Source organism: Micromys minutus, assembly GCF_963924665.1.
Source record: "Micromys minutus genome assembly, chromosome: 1".
Classification (NCBI taxonomy): domain Eukaryota; kingdom Metazoa; phylum Chordata; class Mammalia; order Rodentia; family Muridae; genus Micromys; species Micromys minutus.
This window is the reverse complement of record NC_137969.1, coordinates 151,224,064-151,249,764: the sequence shown is the minus strand read 5'-3', so window position 1 is coordinate 151,249,764 and position 25,701 is coordinate 151,224,064. Positions and strand designations below refer to the sequence as shown.

The following is a 25,701-nucleotide window of genomic DNA, read 5'->3' as shown; positions in this document are numbered from 1 at the left end:
CAATATAAATCGTGCATCACATAGATGGTTAAACCTGCTCACACTCTGATGCTCCCTCCTGGAACTGAGAAAACTGGTCCATCCTACTGGGCTTATACTATGCAGACTCATCTGTAAGCAGAAATAAGGAAAAGAGGGGGAAAAAAAAACCCACGAGATTCTAATTCCTGAGGTCTGAGTCCAAAAGAGCCGATTTCCTGGTCTCCCCACATCTACCAGTAATGACCACAGTAAGAAGAGCAGATCTAAAAAGGCAGGAGAGAGCCTTAGTCACTGGTTGCCAGCCTCTAAGAAGCCCTGTAGAAAGTCACTGAAAACAGAGATGGCTAGACTCAACCCACCCTAGACCTACTTGTTTTTCCTTTTCCTCCTCTTTTGTGTATGGGGGGGGGGAATGGGATATGGAAAGGGAACATAGAACCCTTTGCAAGCTAAACACAGGAACTGTAAAATTCCCCACCTCCAGAATTTTGAATCTCCACCGTTGTTGATGGTGGTATTTAATTCTTTGTTTTGTTTGCCGTTTGTTGTTGTTCTTTAGGGTTTTTTTTTAAGCGTATATATGGGGGAGGGAATTCGAATGTGGGTGTCGTGCCCATGGAAACCAAAAGAGAGCATTAGATTTCCCTGGAACTGGAGTTACAGGCAGTTGTGATCTGTCTGACCTGGGTGTTGGGAACTAAATTCATGTTAGGTCTTCTGCAAGAGAAGAACACATTCTTGACCTTTGAGCCACCTCTCCATCTCTGTCATCTAGTTATTTTGAGACTAAATCTTACTGTACCACCAAAGCTAGCCAGAAACACACTATGTAACCAACTTGTTCTCCAACTGGCAATCCTCCTGCCTCAAGCCCTGGAATTGCAAGTGTAATTCTATGGAAGGTAAAAGAATTCACATCTCTACAAACCCCTCAGCCCATCAGGTGCCACTGACCCAAGGCCCATCAGATGAGGCTAAAGGCTTACAGCTTGCATTTCAAGCAATCGGTATTAAAGGAAGGAGGGAGGGAGGAAGGGAGGAGGGGATGAGGGAGGGAAGGAAGTAAGGAAGGAGGGAAGGAAGGAGGGAGGGAAGAAGGGAGTGAAGGAAGAAAGAAGGAGGAAAGGAAGGAAGGAAAGAGGAAGAAGGAGGAAAGGAAGGAAGGAAAAAGGAAGAAGGAAAAAAGAAGGAAGGAGGAAGGAAGGAGGGAAGGAAGGAAGACAGGAAAGAAGGAAGAAAGGAGGAAGAAAGAAAGAAAGGAAGAAGAAAGGAAGGAAGGAGAAAGGAAGAAGGAAAGAGGGAAGGAAGACCGGAAAGAAGGAAGGGAGGAAGAAAAGAAGAAAGGAAGAAGGAAGAAGAAAGAAAGAGAAAGAATGAAAGAAAGAAAGAAAGAAAGAAAGAAAGAAAGAAAGAAAGAAAGAAAGGAAGGAAGGAAGGAAGGAAGAGGGGAGGAAATACTATCATCCAGCAATCCTCTAACTGAAAAGCAAGCACTTTAACCTGCCGCACAGGGAAGCCTGCTACAATTCACATTCTCTTGTAAGAAAAAGAACTGTTTAATGACACAATCCCAGTACCCATTGATTTAAATGAATTTCATCTGGTTTTCCACTCAGAAACCAATGCAGCCTGCAGCGCCTGTTAATCACGAACCCTCACTGAGGGTCTATTGTATACACAGGGCTGCTGGGCAGCCCAACTTCCTAGCGGATAAAAAAGTAAAGCAAGAACACAGTGGCTGCCTTGAACTTACTTATCGTCTGTATTATTTCAGTTCCAATTACTACAAAATCTTCGACTCACTTAACCTTTCTACTGTCAAAGGAGGAGGGAAGCAGGACCCCTGAGAGAAGGGCCGTCTTTGTACTTTGCTTTGAGAATAAAGCAAATCGCCAGGGTGGTGGGAGACCAAGGGGAAAGCTAGACATCTTTGCTTCGTTTCAAACTGCAGGTGTCCCAGAGTCAGTGAGCTTTATAAAAATAAAGTAGAAAACCCACAGGCACTGGGTGGGTCTCATGCATCCTATTTTTTAAGACAGATATTACTGAGACAGCACAGAAAAGAATATCCACAGAATAGCCATAAAGGCCTTATTACCATCATCCAATTCTCTGTATATCACTCTGGCATGCAGGGTAGTCATGAATCTCGGGGATGGTTGGTTGGTTGGCTGGCTGGCTGACTGGCTGGTTGGCTGGTTGGCTGGCTGGCTGGCTGGCTGGTTGGCTGGCTGACTGGCTGGCTGGCTGGCTGGTTGGCTGGCTGACTCTGGCTGGCTGGTTGGTTTCTCTTTACCACACAATGAAGCTGGAGCCAGTATGCAGAATGACCTACAAATATATTCCTGAATCGTTTAACACACTGTCACCAGCCCAACACTCTTTATGAGTTTTCAGGGCCATCAAAGCCAAATAATTTATCACTGGTGTTTCGTAATTTGGCTTAAATATATATATATATATATATATATATATATATATATATATATATATATATATATATATATATACCGGGCAACAATCTTTACTAATTTGGCTTTTTTAAAAAAGATGAAATAGATTCTTATATTCTTATTGTGTATCTTGGTAACTCTTCCTAACAATACTTCAACAGCCCAGGCTGTTCTACCCCAGCATCTTGCCACCAGCATTCTCCTGACACAAAATGTCCCCTTCCCAGACCCTTTTCAATCATACAGGTGTCATAAGTCACTACCTTAGAGAAATGTCCCTGACTGTCCCACACCCCATCCCTTGAGAATATTAATTACCCTGTCTGGATACCACTACATGGGTCTGGTAAAGTACAACCAATGAACCCACACATTCACCTACTCATCCCATAGAAACTTACAATCACAGGCTCTGGGGATGGAACAACAGCTCTGGGAAGACATCCTCCCATCTCGAGCTTATTATACTCAGGGAAGCGCAACACACAAGGGGTTAACATCAAATGTGTTAAGAAAGAAGGGACAATGTGGCTGACTCTCACAGCAGGGACTTGAATAAGGCTCCAGAAGGGACTGTTCTGTCCCTGTGAGCAGCTTGGGGAAATGTCTAAGGACTCACTTGGTCTGCAGAGGCTGAAGTCTCCCCACTGCCTGGTCTGGGTGAAGCAGTGTGCTGTGTGTATGCTGCAGCTAATGGCAAAGGCTCTAAACCATGGTTTAGAAGATCCATTTGCTGTGGCGTAGAAATGGCACACATAGGGCACACAGACAAAGGATGCAGATAACCCTCTGATTAAAAAGCACTACAGCCTTCTCAGAACTGCTGGATCCTGGCACAGTGCTCCTAGGTCTACAGATGTTCCATCTGCCGAACTCCTGCGTTTAGCTGGAAAGTTTAGACTTTCTTCTGGTGCCTCTACCTCCTATGAAAGGGTTTCTGAAATCCTATGAAGTTTTCTCTGCAGTCTCTCACATGGCTGCAGGACAGCTGACCTCACCTACTTCGGGTGACAACATCTCCCTGCACTCCATCACCCCGTGTACTGGCCAAATTTATCTTTTATCTGGCCCAACAGAATCAAGAGCATATACTTAAAAACCAGCCTATCCATCTTCTAATTTACAAAACACAACATTTCGCAAACTGTTTACCGACATCCATGCCAACAATATTACTCAAATGCAGTGCAGTGAAAAAAGCCACAGGGAATAGGATAGTTGGCCAAGAGCAGTACTTGGGAATCTAAAATTACAGGGGAAAATCATACAGCATTCATTTTACTTAGTCCCAAATCTCTATCAGATGATGTTGAGCAGAAAGATTCTAAAATTGGCAGGGAGAAAGGAAAAGTCCTCTTAAGGGCTGGGCTATGCCAGGGCAGCCTCACAGAGGGAAGGAGGGAAACTGAATAAGGTGTGTGCTCCTGAATAGCCGGCCTGTGCAGCATTGTCTGGTGAGCCAGAATAAGCACACAGAAAAAGCAAAGCAAATGGAGATGATTGTCAAACAGTGAGAATAAGCAAAGAGGAGAAAGCCGAACCCCCACAGGGTGCTCTGAGGATTTCGGTTCTAACCGGCTAAGTTACACTTGCCAATCAATGTAATTCTATGCAACTCAATTAGCACTAGTGCTATGGCAACCCAAGGGGCCTGGCTACACAAAAAGTAACAAAGAAAACCCTTCTGTCCGGGAGCTCGGCACTGATCAAGCAGCAGAGATGCCCAGCCTTGTACAGAGCAAAGCAAAGGGAAGTCTCGAAGCACTGGGAAACAACACGGGCAAGCAGCAATTGTTCTCCAGACATAAGTAGTGTGCAGCACCAGCAGAGACCAGGAGGGGGCAGCCCTGAGCAAACCAGAGCGACGGAGAGCTACTGTTGTTAAACGTGGATTAAGCATTCTCCACGCAAGCTCCAAGCAGCATCTCACACAGCCCTCCAGAGGCCTCTGAATGATAGACTATTAAACATATTCGTCTGCATAGAGTTAACCTGGCCTTGCTCAGGTACTCACAGGTCATGCAGTAAAGAAGCAAGAAGGGAAGATCTGAGCCCTGTATTCTAACTCCAAAGACAGAATGGAGCCACCGTGCTTCTGATTCAGGCAAATCAGCTGAGAGCAAGCAATGAGTGGAGGAGAAAGAACAGGGCCAGCACAGTGAGGCTGGAGAGGGGGAGAGAACTCTTCGTAGCACTGCCCCAGTGTATGAAACTGTAGCTACCTGGAGAGCTCGGCCCATATTCAGCAGCTCAGTAATGAACAGGCAAAGGAAATGCATGCATCCTACACACCTCCTGTGTATTGTTCCCCAGGTTCCCAGACAGTTGGTATGACACCGGCAAACTATGTATTGTTCTCTCTACACTAAAGAGGCAAGAGCCATTATTATAAAACATGCATTTAAGCAAAATAAGGCCATAGTTTCTCCCTCTGCTATAAATCAGCATGCTTAATTGTCATATGGGGAGCTTTGAAAAGCATAGCACTAATGGATAGCCATCAGATAGGTTTCTTCCTGACTTCTGTGTGTTCTACTTGTTTATAATTTAAAATAGAATGTCTGGGGCTGGAGAGAGGGCTCAGCAGTTAAGAGCACTGGCCTGCTATTCTTGCCAAGGATCCAAGTCGGGTTCTCAGTGGCCACATACCACCTACAGCCCCAGTTCTAAGGTATCTGATGGCCCCTTCTGGTTTTCATAGATCCCTCCATTCGAGTGGTTCACACGAATTCACGAAGACCTACACACATGCACATAGAATAATTAACAAGCAAACAAATAAGTATTTTTAAATGGGATCTTTAATAGAAAACTCATATGCACGCATACACTCATAAGAGTTAAAGTGCTTAAAAATTAAAATTAAAAGAAATAATCTGTCAGGCCAGGGGGACAGGTTGGCCAGTAAAGACATGTTCTAAAAAGCCTGACAGTCTGAGTCCAGTCCCTAGAACCCATATGGTGGAGAAAGAAACCCAGTTGTCCTCTGGCCTCCATACCTGCATGGTGGCACACACAGATACACAGACACACAGACACACACAGAGACACACACACCAGAGAGACAGAGACAAAGACAGAAATGTAAAGTTTTTGAAAGCTTCTAATCATCTAGACATTATTAAAGTTTTTCCAAATTTTAAAATATTATGAAATCATACATATACAGCAAAGATGGACGTAACATTTTTGACAGATGGGAAAGAACACACACAGCTATGCTTGAAACTGGGTTACCCCAAGTCTGGAGGGCTCCTGCCTATCACCACCCACACCCAGTATCAAACCAGTCTCCAGGGTTAGATTCTTCTAGATCAAATGTCCATAACAAGTGCCCCCAAATCTTCGCCTCAATAACAATAACCCCTGCAGAGAATTTTCCAGATACACATGTTTGAGAATCACTCACCCAGACCTCTGTAAAACAGGCCAGAGAGCAATGAACAGAAGCATAAACAAATCACCTACAACGATCTTTTTGTCTCTCGAAACATGCCTAGGAGCCATGAGGAAAGAAGCCAAGCTAAATCCATAGTCAAGGGCTTCTTGGCAGGAGAGCAATGAAGTCTTCAAACAGTGAAAGGAAACCTCCAAATGCTCAGGGGAGCTACTTCTCTGTAGCCCATGTCTCAGGCCCATGTACACAGCACATGAGCTAGACTGTTATCCCCACTCCCCACCCCAAACAAGATAAGTTGAAATCCTAACTCCCAGGACCTCAGAATGTGAGTTGGTTTGGAGGGAGAATCTTTGCTGGAAAAGGCAAGGTAAAGTGGGTGAGGGTTGGCATGAGTTGGATTAAGATTCTTATATATAGGGTGACAAAAGATATAAACAGAATGAGGCCATGTGTAAACACAGAAAAAAAAAATGTGGTGATATGCAGAGAGAGGCCCTTGGAGGGAGCCAGCCACAATCTCCCTGATGTGCATGCAGCATCTCATCACCAAAATTGTGACACTGTAACTTTCTGATGCTCTAAGACTTCTAGTTTGGCATGTGTGGTTTTGCTTCAGAAGGACAGACTAACATAGCTTGGAAAACCAGGAATTCAATTCAGATAGTAAAGCACTGAGTGGCACTGCTAACAGAACATGCCTGCCTCAATAAACCCCACAGGCTGTGAAGACTGAAAAAGAGAAAAGGCCCTATAATGACAAAGTAACTTTCACCATGCTTGCTCCTTGTACGATGTGACAGGGTCAAGGGTTAAGATCATTGATGTAGCCCCTCCTGGTCCACATCATCCTGACGCCTTCCTTGCTAGCACTTGGAAGAAAAATGTGCATTTTAAGAAAATGTCATCTACATAGTGGAAAGAGTTTGACTGTGTCTGGAATAGTCCGAAATGAATGACAGCCAGAAATAGCAAAGCCCTGTGGCTGCCAAAGGTCTTGTTGCCGAGTCAGGAAGCTTCAGCAGCAGAGAGCGGGAGTGGGGGTGGTACTTTGTGATAACCAGCCCGGGGGGGAGGAGTGTTTCACCACTCGCTTGAGCACTACCATGACACAGAATTTATGGTTCCCAAATGTTTGTTTTAACTAGTGTTGAGAACACATATTTGACCCAGTGTGAACTTGACCCCGGGGTCCCTCTCCCTTCCCTTCAGTGTTTGTGCCACATGACAAAATTTTCCAGTTGAGCCTCCTACCCCAGCAACTGGGACTGGGGTCAGGGCTGAGGACAATCTCCCAGCAGCTGCTATGGTAAACTTTGCAGCAGATGTATTGGCAGAACAGCCGTCAATGGCCATAGCAGGCCTACAAAAAATGCGTGACCATCGTGGGCCTCTCTCTCAAGTCCAGCTAATGAGCTGAGCCAAAGGGGGTAGGAGATGGCCTGAGGGTGTCCCTTCACCCACCCACCTACTACAGCCTCTCTGGTACTGAGGGTACAAATACCCAGGTGTCATCTGCATGGAATTTAATGAGCATTTCTAGGGTTGGTTGGTTGGTTGGTTGGTTGGTTGGTTGGTTGGTTTGGTTGGTTTGGTTGGGTCAGATTGGTCCCCCATCCCCATCCCCCCTCCAAAACCCCTGAAAGCAGTATGGGCTGAATTCCAGTGGAAAAGCAATGGAATATCGATTTTCTGTTCCTTCCCAAGGAGAGAACAAGTCATTTGATGTGCCATGAGTTCTGTGAGTAAAACCAGACCCTACACTCCTTACAGCTGGCTGCATCTCTCCCCTATTCATAGAACCTGGCACATGGTAAAAACTAAACAGATATCCCTTAAGTAAATAAAAGAACCATGCATGCGTTTACAAAGAGCCTGCAGCGTGCCAGGCACCAGCCTGGAGTTCTGTCTGCCAGAGTTCTTCTTCCCTGCCAGTCTTTATCCTTTTGTGTTTTCTATTCCCCCATTCAGTCTCCTCATTAGATCTGAACCCACTGGCAAAGTCTGTCTCGGAGCAACACTGACCCTGAAAAAGGGGGACGACAGAAAGGACTGGAAGAAACAGTGACAGGGATACATTAGATGAAGAAATACAAAACTGAGAAGGTGGACTTTAATGTTTGCACTCTGAGGACAGGCCTGAGGCACAAAATCCTTCTACAAATATTATCACTGGAAAGAGAACACAGGGATGCCATCTCTTGATCACTACCAACAGTCCCCCATATTAAAAGGTAGAAAGATATATCCCACACTATGATTACAACTCCCAGAGACACACACCAGAGCGGGGAGGGGAAAACAGCATTAATGTGCGGTTTGGCCTCTCCACACCAACACTGGGTGGCTGGAGCCCTGAGACCTGCCCCGTGTGGGTCTGCTGCCTACGTGTTTCTCATCTCTGCTTTGCAATTTAAGGTTCACTAAATCTTCCACCTTCAGAATCATTTGCCTGAAGTACCTTTAAATAAAGTTTCAATCAACTCAAAGTAATTCAAGCTGGCCCAAAGGGATGCATTATTTTCTTCACTGAATCAAACAATAAAGACCACAAACACATCCAATCTCTTATGCAGAGACTCTTTTGGTTCAGTTGATATAACCTATGTAAACTCTTTAAATTATCCTTAAAATATGATAAGCATTAAATACCAAGGGCTATACGTTGCATCTACCCATACACTTTGTGGTGCTGGCACCCGGCTACTTTACATTCTGGTACAATAGATCATGTTCAAGTATAGTTGTTCAATGTTGGAATATCAAGAGAGAGAAAGGGAACCACACAGATTATATGTCATCTGGATAACATCACTATTTCCTGACATAGTTACATTGATGAAAATCGGTAAGGGGGTGACCAGTATCAATTCCCATCCCCTTTACAAATTAAGTATCACACCCCCTCCTAAGCAGCTAGCTTTCACACAGAGAGAAGTAGAGACATGTATTTTGTGGCGTGCGTGTGCTTGTGTGTGTGTGTGTGTGTGTGTGTGTGTGTGTGTGTGTGTGTGTATGTGTGTGTGTGTGTGTGCTCGCATACATGCTTAGGTGAGTATGGGTGTGCACACATGTGTAAGTATATGTAAAAGACAAAAGTAGGCAATGGATGTATTCCTCCATTGCTTTCTTCTGGTTAGTTTACTTGATATAGTGTCTTTCCTGAACCTGGAACTGACCAATTTGTCTAAACAGGTTAGCCAACAAACTCTAAGTATCTGTCTGTCTCCACCTCCTGAGAGCTGGGTACAGGCTCCTAGTGCCGTGACCGGCTTTTACACAAGTTCTGAGATCTAAAGCTAGTTGCTCATGCACGTGCAGCAAGCATTTTATTGACTGAGTTTTCTCCCCAGGCCCCACATTCAGTCTCCTTTAGAGTCTTTTCAAAATAAAACATTCAAGGGTATAAAGCAACCCAATGACTTTAACAGAATGCAGATTAAGCATCTCTAACCCAAAAGTCTAAAATCCCAAATCTGGAGCGTCCCGAGTACCAACAGTATACTACAAGTGGAAAACTCCATTCTTGGCTTCATGGAAACAGTTCAGTAAAATGCAAGCACTCTAAAAATATTCTGGAAAATTACCTCCAGGTTATATACAAAAAACATGTATACCAATGAACTTCATATTTGAGTCCCATCCTTAACACATCTCATCATATATAAACACATATTCAAATAGTATCAGAGTCCCAAACACTTGTTTGGCCCAAATGTTTGGGCCACAACACTGCCGGTAATGGATACACACTATAGTAGAAAAGAATCATCACCATTAGTGTAAAGAATAAAGCCCGCAGGAACGCATTCCTGGGCAGGGCTGGGGAGCCGTGTAATGTGTGAATGAGTTTACTTGACTTGATCCAATAGTAAACTCAGAGTCTCTGGTTTCACACCCCACTCCTTTTCACCTTGACACCTTCAATGACTTAACATGGGGAGCCTACTTTTAGTTTAGTCATTTCTGTAGAAAAAAACATAGAGCCGGAGAGACCAGGAGACTTCCTCAAAGCCACACAGCAAGTGAAGTGTCCAGCATTTAAACACAGGTCTTCTCGACCCAAGGCACAGTTCCAAAGTTAACTCTCTAAGGACAATGGCTCCCTTATCTTTCGGGACATACCTGCAGTAAGACTGTAGTTAAGAACACTGATGTTTTTCCAGAGGACCTGGGTTTACCCACACTGGGCCACTGACACCTAATCACCTCGTAACCCAAGGGGATCTGACACCCTCTCCTGGACAGGCACTGAACGCTCTGTCTCTGTCTCTCTGTCTCTCTGTCTCTCTCTGTGTCTCTGTCTCTCTCTGTCTTCTGTCTCTCTACCTCTGTTTCTTTCTGTCTCTCTCTGTGTATCTCTGTCTCTACCTCTGTTTCTCTCTGTGTGTGTCTCTGTCTCTTTCTGTCTTCTATCTCTACCTCTGTTTCTCTCTGTCTCTCTCTGTGTGTCTCTGTCTCTCTCTGTCTTCTGTCTCTCTGCCTCTGTTTCTCTCTGTCTCTCTCTCACACACACACCATAAAATTAAAAAACAGGCACATAAAATAATAGCTTTTCTTAAAAAGCACCCATCTCATAAATGCTAATGAACTTGGATGCTTTCAACGGTGCACCCGGCTGCCAGGCTCTGTCTCAGCAACACTCACTCCAGAAAGTAGTTGTGACGTCAGTCTCTAGCACTGAGCAGGAAAGCCGAACTGTGCAGATTCCAGTGTTACCTCCAGCTTCCTCCTCAGAGCAGATGGCACAGGTATCATGGGGTGAACATGGCACACCACTTCCTCCAGCTCCAACCACAACTGGGCATCCCTAACTCTCTGAACCAACAAGTAGCCACTGACCTCTCCTTCTGGACCTGCAGGAGGCAAAGTCAGCTACACACTGGCAGACACATGTCCTTGCCTCCGTGGCCTGGAGAAGCAAGAAACCTTGATAGGAATGCTTGCTATCCAGATAATCTCTTTCTAGAGCTTCTTGGTAATCCTGAGACCCCAGAAAGGGAGAATCTTGGGGGGTTGTCTTTTTTTTTTTTTTAGCAAAGGCACTCTGCCACTTGCCAAGAAATTGTTATGAAACCTCACAGCACACTTCAGCATGTGTGGGGTAAATGGATGAGTATTTGTATGAGCGGACATGTGTGCTGATACATGTGCATGTGTGTGCATGTAAAGGCCACAGATCAACCTTGAATGTCATTCTTCAGAAACCCTTCACCTTGCTTTTGAGGACAGGGTCTCTCATTGGCCTAGAACTCAGCAATTAGGCCAGGCTGACTAGCCAGTGAGCCTCAGGGATCCACTTGTCTTTGCCTCCCAGCCTTTGTAGATGGGTTCTAGGGATTGAACTCAAGACTTTAAGCTTTCAGGACAGTTTACCAAGTAAGCTATCTCCCCAACTCCTGCCCTGTGTGTTCAGCCTTCACACAGCAATGTCTCACTGCCTTTGCACTGTCAAAGAGGGCTGTCCTCCATGCCACAAGACAAACATGTCACAGCAGCTTTGAGGCAGATGCAGTTACGGGGAAAATAGACCCTAGCCCAGAATAATGCTGCTGCCACATTCCAGTCAAGTCTGTCAAGTGTAACTGAAGAAGTTAAGAACAGGGAGAGCCAGGTGGTGGTAGTGCGTAACTTGAATCCCAGCACTCAGGAGGCAGAGGCAGGTGGATCTCTAGGAATCTGAGGCCAGCCAAGTCTATGGAGTGAGTTCCAGGAGAGCAAGGACTGTGTAGAGAGACCTTGTGTCAATAATAATAATAATGATAATAATGATAATAATAATAATAATAATAGTGTTTTACTTTACAGTGGCTACTAGCCTAAGCAGTTCTGGGCTAGCAGCTGGCGTTTGGCCCTCAGGAGGCCTTTAAGTCAGCCATCATTGCTTGATACTCGCCCAAATCCTTTTCATCCACTTAAACCCCTTCTGTTTCCCTCACAGACCGAAGGCATTTTCATCACACAAGGTCATCAGATCGATTGCATCCAGTTTTTATTTCCCCGTCAGTATGATAAACCCAAAGCACATTGCTGAGTTTTATTATAAAATCTAAGTCAATAGGCAGCTGAAATTTTGGACAACTCCAGTTTACACAATAATGGATCCGCTCTACAAAGAGAGCACCTAAAACGGCTTACTCTGTGAGCTAGGCATGATGCAGTGATTAAGAGCACTGGGTGCGCGTGCAGAGAATCTGGATTCAGGTTTCAGCACCAACACAGCTCACGACCATTCATAACCCTGTCATCTATAGTTCTGGGGATCTGACACCTTCTCCGGGCCTCTACATGTACTAGGCATATACATAGTGCAAAGACATTCATGCACACATACATAAAAATATTTTGAAAACTAATAAAAATGTTCATGCTTACTCTCTTTAAAGTGGAGATACATATTTTCTATTCCCAGCTAACTTGTCAAGGGGGCTTCAATATGCATTTATTGTAAACTTCAACTTAACAGTGTTCTTCAGTGTTCTTATATCTATTTTTTTAAGTATTGTTAAGCATGTGTATGAACCAGGAAAGCACCAAGTGCAGGAAGATTCTGGAAAATAACAACCTCAGGAATGGAGGATGCTTGCAGCTCTTTCAGGAAGCTTTCTGTACTTTTCATATGGGGCCTGGTTAGCTTAAATCTGTAATTCCAGGAGGGGCAGGACTGTGTGTACTGAGGCATGTGTACAAATAGCTCATTGGTAGACAGCTTGCTGGGCACATGGGTAGCCTTAAGTCCCATGCCCAGCGTGCAGCTTCTCCCGCCTTATTCCAGGAAAGGATCCCCTACTTCCTACTCCTCTTCCGCCATCATGTCAACGAATGCTTTTTACCTAATGGTACAAATGTGATTCAATTAATTGTATTGGTTCTGGCACACAGCCTAACCTCAAGTGGGATTTTCCCCCAAGTGAGACAGACAGTCATAGACACCAGGGTTGAACACAAGGGCATCTTGGCTAACATAAGGCTGGAGGCCGGACAGAATCCAGTCCTTCCTAGATGGTTCTACAGGCTGCAAGTGTACTGTATTTCAGATTTCATCTTCGAGGCAACGCCTGCCTCCTCCCTCTTTAAGAGGCCTCTGTAGAACCTCCCCAACCCCAGCCTAATCTTCTCCCCCGACTCCCCATACACATACAGCCAGCCCCACCTGGCCCACTGTGCAAGGCCACTGTGAGCACAGCAACTTACGTTTGGTGCACCTCTGGGAGCCCGGAGCTTTGCTCCACCCATGGCAGCACTGCCCTCCGCAGACATTAATCCTGAAACAAAGTGAGACCCTGAGTCCAGCGCAGCAAACTCAACCTTTCAGAGTGTTCCTGAAAAGCCAGCCTCTTGCTTTCACATTCCTCTAGATTAGTGAGAGCTCTAAAGTGTGTCCAGGATGCCCAACCCAAAATTGTCCCAGTGGAAGGGTCAGGGACCATTCACCTGGGAAGGATGGAGGAACCAAGGGATCTGTGTAACAAGAATGGCGACTTAAAATCCAGGCAAATGGTTGTCTTAAACTCCAAATTAAAACGGACACAAATGCTTTCTTCATATTCACTGGGTCCACTTTGCTTCAGAGAGTAGTATCCCCCAGCACCACCACCACCCCACCCCATGCCGCCAAAAGAATAAGATCACCCTGAGAACCCATGCATGGAGTGGTGGGGAGAAGCCAAGTGTCCAAATTATGTCGCCCCCATCCGAACTTGTGATTAATGGGGAGAAAGCCGTGTAGTGGGGATACTTACCAGTACAAACTTTCCAACCCCTACTGTGGTCTACTCAGAGTCTCACCCTCAAACCCTTACCAACTTAGGACCCACAGGTGCCAGGAGACCCAAGTCTACAGTTTCTGGGATGCTCAAGGAGAGCTGGGTCTTTAGAGCCAGCTTTCACTCACAATCCCCTTTTCATTAGGTAAACCAAAATAAAAAACCGAGTTGCAAAAAGTTTAATTGATGCCTTGGGATTAAGCTGTATGACTTCATGTTTACGCCCATAGTTTAAGAGCAGAAGGGTTTGTGCACAGGAGGTTACGCCCCGGGGAAGAAATAAATGCCTTTTGTGTTTCCCCGAAGCTCAGTAACAATGCACTCAGAGTTAAAACACCAGTTAAAAAGTGAGCGGGCTTCCCTCGCGCCCACCCCTTCCCGCAGCGCCCCCGGCGGGGAGAAGAAGGTCTCCTGGCCCCGGCCGGTCTCAGAGCGCGGGGCAGGCGGAGCGTGGGCTTACCCCTGCAGCTGCTGCTTCTGCTGAACCTGCAGTCTGGAGCCCCCGGCGCTCTGGGTGTCCTGCTGCACTTTGGAGCGCACGACTTGCCTGCCATGTTTGGCGAAGCGAGTGACCGCGGTCTGAGCACCGGCCTTAGAGTGGAGCTGCCGGGCGAGCGCCCCCGGACGCGCAGGCTCGGGTGGCAGTGGAGATCGGAGCCCGGGCAGGGCCGCGCCGCCAGGCTGGCTGGTGCGCCTGGTCCGCTCGGCTGGGGGCCCGGCCAAGGCGCGGCTGGAGGCGGCTGTTGAGCTCCGGCTGTACCTGGCGTCCAGTGCGACGTTAAAGGTCCGCGGGGGCCCAGCCAGAGGCAAGGCTGCGGCCGGCAGTCCAGGGCCCGGGCGCACCACGTACGTGATCCTCCGCACCCGGCCGTGCGCAGACCACGCTAGCAGCCCTGCCCAGAGCAAGAGTCCCCACCTGAGCCAGGCTCCCGCCATCGCGGGCAGTCTCCGGCCGCGCGGCTCGCCCTGCCCCGGCGCGCTCCCTCGGTATCCCCAAGGACCCCGGCGGAGAGCCCGTGCGCCGCGGGGTGGAGGCCAACTGGGTGGCCGCAGGGGAGGGAGCTTTGCGGGCGGCTGAGAGGCAGCGGACCCCAGCCGGGAGCGGAGGAGAGCAGGGGGCGGGAGTTGGGGTGGAGAGGAGGGGAGGGGCGCGGTCGGCTCAAGGTGAGGGTCCCCTGGCTCAACCGGGGTGTCGCCGGGTGCAGCTGAGGTGCTACGGGGGCCGACCCCGCGAGGGTGGGCGAGGACAACCGTGAGCGCTGGACGCTCAGAGGCAGCCCCGGCTGCAAAGTCTTTTAAAAGTTTCTTCTCCCCGGTGGAGCCCTGTGTCAGATCTGAACAGCCAATCTGCGGCAGACGTGACGTCAGGCAGCAAATCCTAATTGGGGAAGGCTTGAGATGAGCCGGAGAATGAGCCACCACCCTCCACATTCAGAGATTGGGACTGTGGGTCCGGTGGACAGGGGTTCCCGCTCCCCGTGTCCTCGGTCCCCAGTCCCAGGAGAAGACAAAGGGTTCAGCAAGGTGAGGGAACGTTCCTTTCCTTCTAACAGCTGTAAAGGATCCGAGTAATACAGTTTGGAAGCGCAGGCACTTTTACCTGAGTTTACTCGGATACTGTTTGTAGGAGTTGGATTAAAACAGTAGTTCCGATCCCAGAAAGGGCCATCCGAAGTAGGGTGGGCTGTCCATTGGAAAGTAATTAGCTCTATTAGTTGGAAGGAAGGTTTTCTCCAGGACTGCAACCTCCGGAAGACTTTGTGGTACCCTGCTCCTGGCATATAAGGGTCAAGAATGCGAGATGGGCAGCAGGGGGCGCCCAAGTAGATGAAGAAAACCAGAGGTTTCCCTGCCGGTGGTCCTTGCAGTGGAGCAGAGCATTTAGGAATCTCTCTCTCTCTCTCTCTCTCTCTCTCTCTCTCTCTCTCTCTCTCTCTCTCTCTCTCTCTCTCTCTCTCTCTCTCTCTCTCTCTCTCTCTCTCTCTCTCTCTCTCTCTCTCTCTCTCTCTCTCTCTCTCTCTCTCTCTCAATCTCTCTCTCTCTCTCTCTCTCTCTCTCTCTCTCTCTCTCTCTCAATCTCTCTCTCTCTCTCTCTCTCTCTCTCTCTCCCTCTCTCCCTCCCTCCCTCCCTCCCCCCTCTCTCCCTCCCTCCCCCTCTCTCCCTCCCTCCCCCCTCTCTCTCCCTCTCTCCCTCTCTCCCTCCCCCCTCCCCCCTCTCTCGCCCTCCCTCCCTCCCTCCTCCCCTCCCTCCCTCTCTCTCTCCTCTCCTCTCTGCTTTCCTGCAAAAGAGACTTTGAAGAAAACCAGGAAATGAAATCTTTACTGCTAAAATCTAAATTAAAACAATGTCAACAGAATGAATGCAGTTTTTACATGACTGAACTCAAAAGTTCATGAAAATAACTGTATATTTTTAAAACAAAACAAAACAAAAAAGCCAGGGACTGGAGAAATAGCTCCGTGGTTAAACAGGCTGTTCTTTCAGAGGACCTGATTAGATTCCCAACACCCACATGTTCACAACCTTCCAAAATTCCAGTTCCAGGTGCCTGTACACATAGTCATGCTAAGCAGTGACACACATAAAATAAATGTTTATTTTTAAAGTGAATTTAAAGAAGGTCTTTTCCTAGGGTCGGGTTTTCTCAGATACTAGTAATTTTGGTTCTTTGCTGGTTTTCTGTGCATCTGCTTAGGATGACAGCCGGTGAGAATGATTCAAGAGTCACTGATGGTGGGAAAAATCATTTCAAGTTGAGGAAGCAATTTAGTCACTCAATTTTCTCTGCATATTGCAGACGTACTGGTGAGTATTTGATCTGAGAAGACTGGGCTTCTGGGCCAGCAGCCTGAACACAAGCTTTCAGAAGAAGTGCTGTCTTGAGGGCCACTTCCATAAACAAAAATGCTCTAGACAAAGGAAGGAGACCTGGACTACTGCCCAAAATAATCACCAATTGCTGCAGGCCACAGGCACTTCACTTTTACTCTCAGGAGCTCTGTTTTCGAAACACACACACACACACACACACACACACACACCAAATGTGTGAAAAGCCCTTCCCAGCCCTAATAGTGGTACAGGATAACTCCAGTCCAACCTCAGAGCTGGGTCAAAGTGAGCCAGGCGAAAAGGAGGATCAAGACACTCACTGTCCCACATCTGCAACTTTGGGTTCTATATGAAAAAATACAAGGGAACAAATGCCTACCAAGTGCCTACTGGATGGCCAGCAGATACACAGCATCCTTGTATCTATCTGGAGCTACAACGTATCCTGAGGCACAAAGGCTTTGTGTAAGAGAACCTATCTGCTTGGGGAAATGAGATCTAAATGAAGCATTAAAGAAGATGCACAGCTGAATTCAGTCACGCTTAGAGAAAAATAACCAAAATTTCACAAGGCACTTTGTGATTTCCATGATCCTAGAACATAATATAGCCCATAATTCTTTGTCATCTTGTGAACAATTCATAGCAGAGACTATTTCCTGGCTGCAAGTCAAACCTGTCCCGGTGAAGATTTTGGGCGTCATATAGAGATTTTCTAAACACCTGGTTGCAGTGGACAGGGATCGCAGAAGGAATCTGGAGGCAAGGGATGGGAAGGGAGGCCATGGGGTGGGAAGTTGGAGGAGAGTGGACCGGGATAGGGGATGACATATATCAACACATCCTTCAGGGCAGAAGCAGCTGTTTACCAGGGCACAGCTGAAAGCTGGTTCTGGGGGCCTGGCCTCCCTACTTTACTCTGGGCAAGTCATTCCACCTGTCTGGATCTCAGTTTCTAGAGAATCTGGGGTTCTGCTTGTAATGGCTATATTTGCAGTAAAACTGGTTTCTACTCTGATCTATGGCTCTACAGAAAAGTGTTTTCTGTGAGACAGCTCAAAAAGTAAAAAGCACCTGTGTGCAACCATAAAGACCTAAGTTCAAATCCCCATTACCCATATAATAGCAGACCATGGTCACAGACGCTCATAACTCCAGTACTGTAGGGGAAGGGGAAGGAAACCAAAAGATTGCAGGGAATATTGTCATAGGCCTGGATCCTGGTCCAATGAGAAACCCTGTCTCGAGGGAATAGGCAAGAATGATCACACAGGACATCCAGTGTCCTCCTCTGGCTTCCACACAAACACAAAGGCAAGCGTGAACACGCACACACACACACACACACACACACACACACATACATACATATATACCAATTACATATACCGTGCACACACCAAAAAGAAAGAACAAAAGAAATTACAAATGCTTTCTACCACTGAAAATGAACAAGGCAATATTTCTTTCTGACAGCAATACAGGAGCAGCCACTTCTGGTGCATCTTTAACCAAATTATAACCTCCAACATGAATGTTCCCCGATCTCCATACTTGGTAAGACATATGTGTGCCTACATGACCGCGGACATGCAAATAAATGCTTTATCAAAGAGCCCCGCTCAGGGGTGGGGGGCTAGCAGATGCTGGCAAGGTCACAGTTTTCCACACAAGGTTCTTGTTTCTTATATAACTAGCAACATAATCTTTGAGAATTGTGCTGTGTTCCTCATGTAACTTCACATGAGATGGCTGCTCATCTCAAACACTGAACTCACTATTAACCCTGAGGGCCCAGTTCCTGTCAGGCATCGGCATCAGCCTTTGCCAAGTCTCAACCAAACTTAATGCCACAGACCCCAAACCCACCGCCCTCCCAGAGTTCAAGGTCCATTTGTATTGGCAGTACACAATTTCCTTGTTCAAAACCAAGTCTTTAAAGATCTCATAAAACTTCTTGGACTTCAGATGGTTTTTAGAAAACAATACTCAGATGAGCTAAGTGTAAATGAATCAGAAAAGAGGATTATGTTTCCCACTAAAACCCATGGGTTTGAAGATTAGGGAAAAAAGAAAGGCTGGCAAATGCCTAACATTTCAAAGCACTTTGAGACCATTAGTGAAACTCAGACTGCAGCCAGGTTCCCTCATCTCTACATTTTATGAGTTTTGTAATTGAAAATCTTTTCCTACATTTAGGATCAGCCGCAAATCAAAGTTAGTGGCTGCCTATGATCAAAAATGCCTCTGCACGTGTTTTCCTCAGCCAGGGGACGTCATAGAGCCCCTCAGTCATCTCTAGTCTCATCAAGAAATTCTTAGAAAGAGAGAAGGGGAGGTTGAGTGAGGCTGGTTAAAAAGTCACAAGTCTGTGCACAGTGTGAAGGGGGAGCAAGAGACAGTGAGAGGGAGGTGGTTTGGAAGGGAGAGAGCTCCATGCTACGGCTTTCATCCTTGCCTTTTTAAAAATAGATTTATTTATTTTATGTATATGAGTACACTGTAGCTGTCCTCAGACACACCAGAAGAGGGCATCAGATCCCATTACAGATGGTTGTGAGCCACCATGTGGTGCTGAGATTTGAACTCAGAACCTCTGGAAGAGCAGTCAGTGCTCTTAACCACTGAGCCATCTCTCCAGCCCCTTCATCAATGTCTTAAAGGTGTGGTCCCCAGAGTGGTATTAGTGGGAGTTGATGGAACCTTCAGCAAAAGCAGGCTTGTGGGAAGTCCTCAAGCCTTCAAGAGGTTACTGTGGGACCACACTCTCTTCCTGCTGCTCGCTTTCCTTCCCAAGTCATAAGGTGAGAAAACTGTTCTGCCTCACGCCCCGCCATAGCGTGCTGTCTCAGCAGAGAGTAAGAGAAGTCAGAGACCGGGACTTCCAAACCCACAAACTAAACAAGCCTGTAGTTTATGACCCCAGGTGGTTCCTTCTCACAGCAGACTAGAGCTGACTAGCACAGGAGAGAGAGATGGTTTGTCAGGGAAAGATTCATAGAACAGGAATCAACAACAGGGCCATGGTGAGCATAGAACAAAAATGAAGCACAGTAGGAAAAAGAAAAGACCCGTGAGTGAACATGGCCCCAACAGCCATGTGGACAGGAAGGGAAACAAGAAACATGGTTAGGACAGAATGAGAGCCTAAGCTGAGAATAGAGATGCCTGAGAGCACTTTGGGAAAATAACAAGGGGGTGGGGGCGAAGGAACGAGCAAATGAACCAACCACCCGTGGGCATGACTCCACAGGCCGCTCTCTCCGACAGCCTTTTCTGAACATCAGCCAGTTCTGACCTGAACATCAACTCACTCCGGGTTGGCCTGGAATTAAACCACCCTTAGCAGTGTGGCTAAGCTGCTTCGCACCTCATAGAAAGTGGAAGAGATAACAAATTCCACATCCTGCATAAATGAGGGGCAGAAAGGAGCTCTTTGACTCCAGACAGACTCCAAACAGGTCCCTGATTCACTGCCATGGGCCCCTCTCATGTGTCACTCTCTCTCTCTCTCTCTCTCTCTCTCTCTCTCTCTCTCTCTCTCTCTCTCTCTCTCTCTCTCACGAACACACACACACACACACACACAGGTAATCCAAGAGCTAGGGGAAAGAGGTGGGGGTGAGGGCTGAGGCAGGGGAATTGGGAGTTCAAGACCAGCCTGAGCAGCACTAAGAGACAGCCTCCGAAAAGATTAAAGGGGAAGTAAGAAATGTGTAAAGTACATAACTTCTCCCAGCTCTGGCTCAGTCTCAATGGGAAACAATAGATAAGGGAAGATGTTAGAATCTGTCAACTGAGCCATGTGCGCAAGATAGACAAAGACAAGTCTGCCTCCACTGTGGGTAACAATAAAAATGAGGGGTCCCCACATTTCCCTCCCTTTAAAGTATTTTTTAATATAGAATAGAGTTTATTCAGAGCATGGGGAGGGGAGTTAAGAAGGTAGCAAAAGAGAGGGGGGAAGGGAGGGGAGGACTGGACAGGACAGGACAGGACGAGGCCAGCCATGAGCATGTGAAGAGATGAGAAGAGAGTGGGGGAGGGAAAGAGGGCAGAAGACAGAGAGGGGCAAAAAGGCAAGAGCAAGAAAGAGCCCCTTAAAGTATCTCTAAGTGCTCTTCAATAAACATTCACTGACTATCTGGCAAGGTCTTAAAATTGCCATCTTCGAGCCATAGAGACAGCACCGGGGCAAGCGAGACCGACGGGCACTGAGCGACTCTGCCTCGCGGAGGAAAATCAACTGAACATGGGCAAAGGAGATCCTAAGAAGCCGAGAGACAAACGTCCTCATGTGCATTCTCTGTGCAAACCTGCCGGGAGGAGCACAAGAAGAAGCACCCGGATGCTTCTGTCAACTTCTCAGAGTTCTTCAAGAAGTTCTCAGAGATGTGAAGACCATGTCTGCTAAAGAAAAGGGGAAATTTGAAGATATGGCAAAGGCTGACAAGGCTCGTTCTGAAAGAGAAATGAAATCCTACATCCCCCCAAAGGGGACACCAAAAAGAAGTTCAAGGACCCCAATGCACCCAAGAGGCCTCCTTCGGCCTTCTTCTTGTTCTGTTCTGAGTACCGCCCAAAATCAAAGGTGAGCATCCTGGCTTATCCATTGGTGATGTCGCAAAGAAACTAGGGGAGATGTGGACCAACACTGCCGAGGATGACAAGCAGCCCTATGAGAAGAAGGCCGCCAAGCTGAAGGAGACGTATGAGAAGGACATTGCTGCCTACAAAGCTAAAGGAAAACCTGATGCAGCGAAAGGGGGTGGTCAAGGCTGAAAAGAGCAAGGAAAAGAAAGAAGAGGAAGATGAAAAGGAGGATGAAGGGGATGAAGAAGAGGAGGAAGAAGATGAAGATGATGATGATGAATAAGTTGATTCTAGCACAGGTTTTTTCTTGTCTATAAAACATTTAACCCCCCTGTACACAACTCACTCCTTTTAAAGAAAAAAATTGAAATGTGAGGCTATGTAAGATTTGTTTTCTGTATAGTTTTCCCACTACTGAATGTGTCTTCAGACAGCCCTGTCCTGGTGGTATTTTCAATAGCCACTAACCTTGCCTGGTACAGTCTAGGGTTGTAGATTGGCATGGAAATTTAAAGCAGGTTCTTGGTGCACAGCACACATTAGTTATATATGTATGGGGACCATAGTTTGGTTAGTTTTTTTTTTTTTTCCTTTTTTTCCCTTTTGGTTTTCTTTTGGGTTTTTTTGTTTGTTTGTTTGGTTTGGTTTTTTTGTTTTTTGGGTTTTTTTTTTTTTTTTTTATCTTCAGTTGTCTCTGATGCAAGCTTATACGAAGATAATTGTTCTGTTAACTGAATACCACTCTGTAATTGCAAAAAAAAAAAAAAAAAAAAAAAAAAAAAAAAAAAAAAAGTGGCTGTTTTGTTGACATTCTGAATGCATTTTTTATTAAAAAAATTCAAAACCAACTTCCATATTAAGTGCAGAACTTAAATAAATACAGTACTGAACAGTAAATCAGTGCTTCTCCTGAACTGGTACGTGCCTGTGTGTATGAGCACCTGGCCTTGACAATGATGAATCTTCTATACAAAGAGTACAAGGCCAATATGACAGGCAAGCAAGTAAAGGCACATGTGTCCAGCATGGGGGAGGGGAGGACAAGAAGAAGAGATATCAGAGAAATGGCTCACAGGTTAAGAACTGCTCTTAACAGAGGACCTGTCTTCAGTTCCCAGCGCCCATGTGGTAGTTTACAGCCATCCACAATTCCAGTTCCAGATGATCTAACGCCCTCTTCTGGCCAATCTGGGCACTGCGTGCACACACTACATAGACACATGCGAGTAAGACACTCATACACATAATAAAATAAAAATAAATGTCTTTAAAAGAAAATAAGGAAAACAGATTATAGACTGGGCAACAAGTTCTATGAGGAGAGAAAACGCCAAGATTCTGAGAGGTGGGCGTCAGGATCATGAGCCTGCCTTTACTCCAGTTTAAAGAAGAAAACATATGAAGTTTAGCACACACCAGTTTCCTCCTCTGATTTGATTATTCTAGCTCCATCTGAGTTGCCTTACATATAATAAAAGACAGTTGGCATACAGTGGAAAATTACTAAATATAATCTGTTAATTCAGCTTTCACTGTGATTTCAAGTATTTTCATCCAGAACTTTTTATTTTTAAAACTAGTTCTTCTAATTAAATTTTTTTTGAAATTTTCATACATGTATACCAGGCATTGTTATTACCCTCCCCCAACTCTCCCATTCCTAAAGCCCCATCTTCTCCCCACAAGTCCCTTTTCTGTAGTCAGGGGTTTTTGTCTTCTATCAAAACCCAGTGGGTTTAATCAGGGCCATCTGTCTGACGGGGGGGGGGGTGTTGAAACTCCCCATTACCAACCTGCAGTGACTCCTCAACTCCTAGAATCTCCCAGTGGACACTATTTCAGTAGGAGACACAGACGAGCCCCCTGAGTCCCTCTCCGTCCATGGCTGTCTAAGGACAGGGTCATTCTCATGCAGGTCACCAGAGTCCTGCACAGTTGCGCTGAGTTCTTGATCTGAACGGCTGTATCATGACCAGGAGACAGCATTCTACACTTTAAACTTTTATGTTCTTTCCACCCTTCTTCTACAACGTTCTGGGAGCCTTGGAAGGGAGAATAATGAAAGTCTTTAGGGATGTGATTATTTCATTCAGGATGATTGTTTTTCCATTTATCTATGTCCCATGTTTTTAATTAGCCATTCACCAATTGATGGACACCTAAGCTACTGTGAATAGGGCAGTAATGCACACATGTAAGCATGCGTTTTTCTAGTATGATGTAGAGTCTTTGGTGTAGATGCTCAGAAGTGGTACATATAGTTCATATTAGCTCTGTTTCATCTTTGGGGAAATTTTGTACTGGTTTCCATAGTAACCAGTTTTTACTCCCAACAATAGTAAATAAAGGTCCCCCTTTCTCTTCATCCTTTTACCAAAAAAAATATATATATATACATATATATATATATATATGTACACATACACACGCACACATATTTCATGTATGTGAGTACACTGTTGCTGTCTTACACCAGAAGAGGGCATCAGATCCCATTAAAAATGGTTGTGAGCCACCATGTGGTTGCTGAGAATTGAACTCAGAACCTCTGGAAAAGCAGTCAGTGCCCTTAACTACTGAGTCATCTCTCCAGCCCCTCTCTTTATCTTTGACAGCAGTTATTGTTGCTGCTGTTTCGGGAGAGCTGTGGTTTTTGCTTTTTGTTTTTGGATTGGTTTGGTTTTTGTTTTGGTGTTTGTTTGTTTTATTTTTGTTTTTGTTTGGTTTGGGTCTTTTTGGTTTTTGTTTTGTTTGATGTCTTGATGACAAGCCCTTCTGACTGTCATCATAGAATTTCTCTGATAGCTGATGTTGAACATTGTTTTAAATGTTGATCAGCAGGGATCCACCCCATAGGCAGCCACCAAACCCAAGAATTATTGCTGATGCCAAGAAGTACTTACTGGCAGGAACCAGATATGGATGCCTCCTCAGAGGCTCTGTCAGAGTCATATATTGAGAATGCTGCAGCTAACCATTGACTGAACAGAGGGACCCCAATGAAATAGCAAGAGAAAGGTCTGAAGGAGCTGAAAGGGTCTGCAACCTCATGGAAAGAATAGCATTATCAACCAACCAAACCCTCTAGAACTCCCAGGGACTAAAACACCAATAAATGAGCACACATGGAGAGACTCATGGCTCCAGGTGCACTTGTAGCAGAGAATAGCATTGTCTGGCATCAATGGGAGGAGAGGCTTTTGGTTCAGTGAAAGCGTGTTTTCCCAGTGTATAGGAATGCCATGAAGCTGAGGTGGAGAGGGTGGTTGGGAGAGGGAGCACCTTTATGGAAGCAAGTAGAGGGGAAGAGGGAATGGGAGTGGGGGGAGGAGATAACATTTAAAATGTAAAAACAGAGACTATCCAATAAAAAAATAATTTAAAAAATGTTGATCAGCAATTTGCATTTTCTCTGCTGAGATCTCTCTGGTCAGATCTATAGCTCATTTCTTATTGGCTTCTTTGTTGTCTTGATGCTTTGGATTTTAGTTCTTTGTATATTCTAGATATTAATCCTCTCCAGGCTGTGTCACTGACGAGTTTCTCCTACTCTATGGGCCTTCACAGTAGAATGTGGTGTAGAGTCACTGAGGCCCATTTTTCAATAATTGGTCTTAACTGCTGGGCAGATGAAGTGTTGCCCAAGCTTATACGTTGTAGCATGTTCCTTATTATTCCTTCTCACCTGGAACTCTGCAGCATTAGATATACAATTTAATAGCATCCCATGCCATTTTACCTACACCTTTCATTAATGTCATTCACCAAGCCTCACTGTGCCCATGAAGTGAAAAGGCCACTGAGATGGCCCAGCAGGTGAAGGCACTCGCCACCAAGCCTGAGGACCTGGGTTCCAGCCTCAAAAAGAGAGAACTGACTCCCACAAGTTGTCCTCTGATGAACGCACACGTGCTGTGACATGTTGGCATCTCTGTACATATGTGAGCACACACACACACACACACACACACACACACTCATGTGCACACACACACAAATAAATAATTTTTAACTCGGTTGTTCCTGTATCAAGGGGGAAAATCACTTTAGATACACCCCAAACTGAGATGCATTTCAACAAAGAGGTCTATAAAACACTTGACTTTTGGTCACTAGAAGTGCTCCAATTTGTTTTTATTCCATTTTGGAATCTCTGTTTTAAATACTTCCATGCCCTTTCACAGAGTTCACGGGATTTTTCTAGTTTCTTGGCTTAAATTAAAATTCAGAGATGCTCAGTCAGCTGCAGAATTGGTTGAGCACCAGGTGGGTAATCATATTCTCTATAATCAGATGCAGTCACTTATAAATGGCAACCGAGTTTTAAAAGGAAATTCCTGCCTCACCTCCACCTCCATGTGCCCCAGACTGTTGGATTGCTGCACAGATTTCCTACTAAAATCTTAAGTCCTTGTAATTTGAATCCCCGGTATAATTTCATACAGTAGCCTGGAGTGCAACCTCACTGGACAGAAGGGAGACACAGGAGGGTGGGACCGAAGACCTGAGTTGTGGGAGAGGTAACAAAGAGCAGCCAGCATGCATCTGTAATCCGGATGCTGGGATGGTTAGGGAGACCCAGTGGTGACTATTGCTGGCTGGCTGGCTGGCCTAGCGGACTTGTCAAACTACAAGCCACTAAGAGAGCAAGTCCCAAAAACTGAAGAGAAAGAAGGG

At 45.9% G+C, this 25,701-nt stretch overlaps 1 protein-coding gene and 1 pseudogene across 3 annotated transcripts in view; one reads left to right on the top strand and one right to left on the bottom strand.

The window, feature by feature from the left end:
- Positions 1-14,534, bottom strand: part of LTBP1 (latent transforming growth factor beta binding protein 1) — a gene marked incomplete at its 5' end in the record, with an annotated part of 370,057 nt that extends 355,523 nt beyond the window's left edge. For both annotated transcript variants that reach the window (XM_080931548.1, XM_080931549.1), the window contains 2 exons: positions 13,027-13,097; positions 14,059-14,534. In XM_080931548.1, coding sequence (XP_080787674.1) covers positions 13,027-13,097; positions 14,059-14,534 — 547 coding nt within the window. The remainder of the gene's footprint in view (positions 1-13,026; positions 13,098-14,058) is intronic.
- Positions 14,535-20,683: 6,149 nt separating this feature from the next.
- Positions 20,684-21,307, top strand: LOC308416458 (high mobility group protein B1-like; annotated as a pseudogene). The gene has a single exon. The product of its transcript is annotated as a high mobility group protein B1-like (transcript).
- The last annotated feature ends 4,394 nt before the right edge of the window (positions 21,308-25,701 follow it).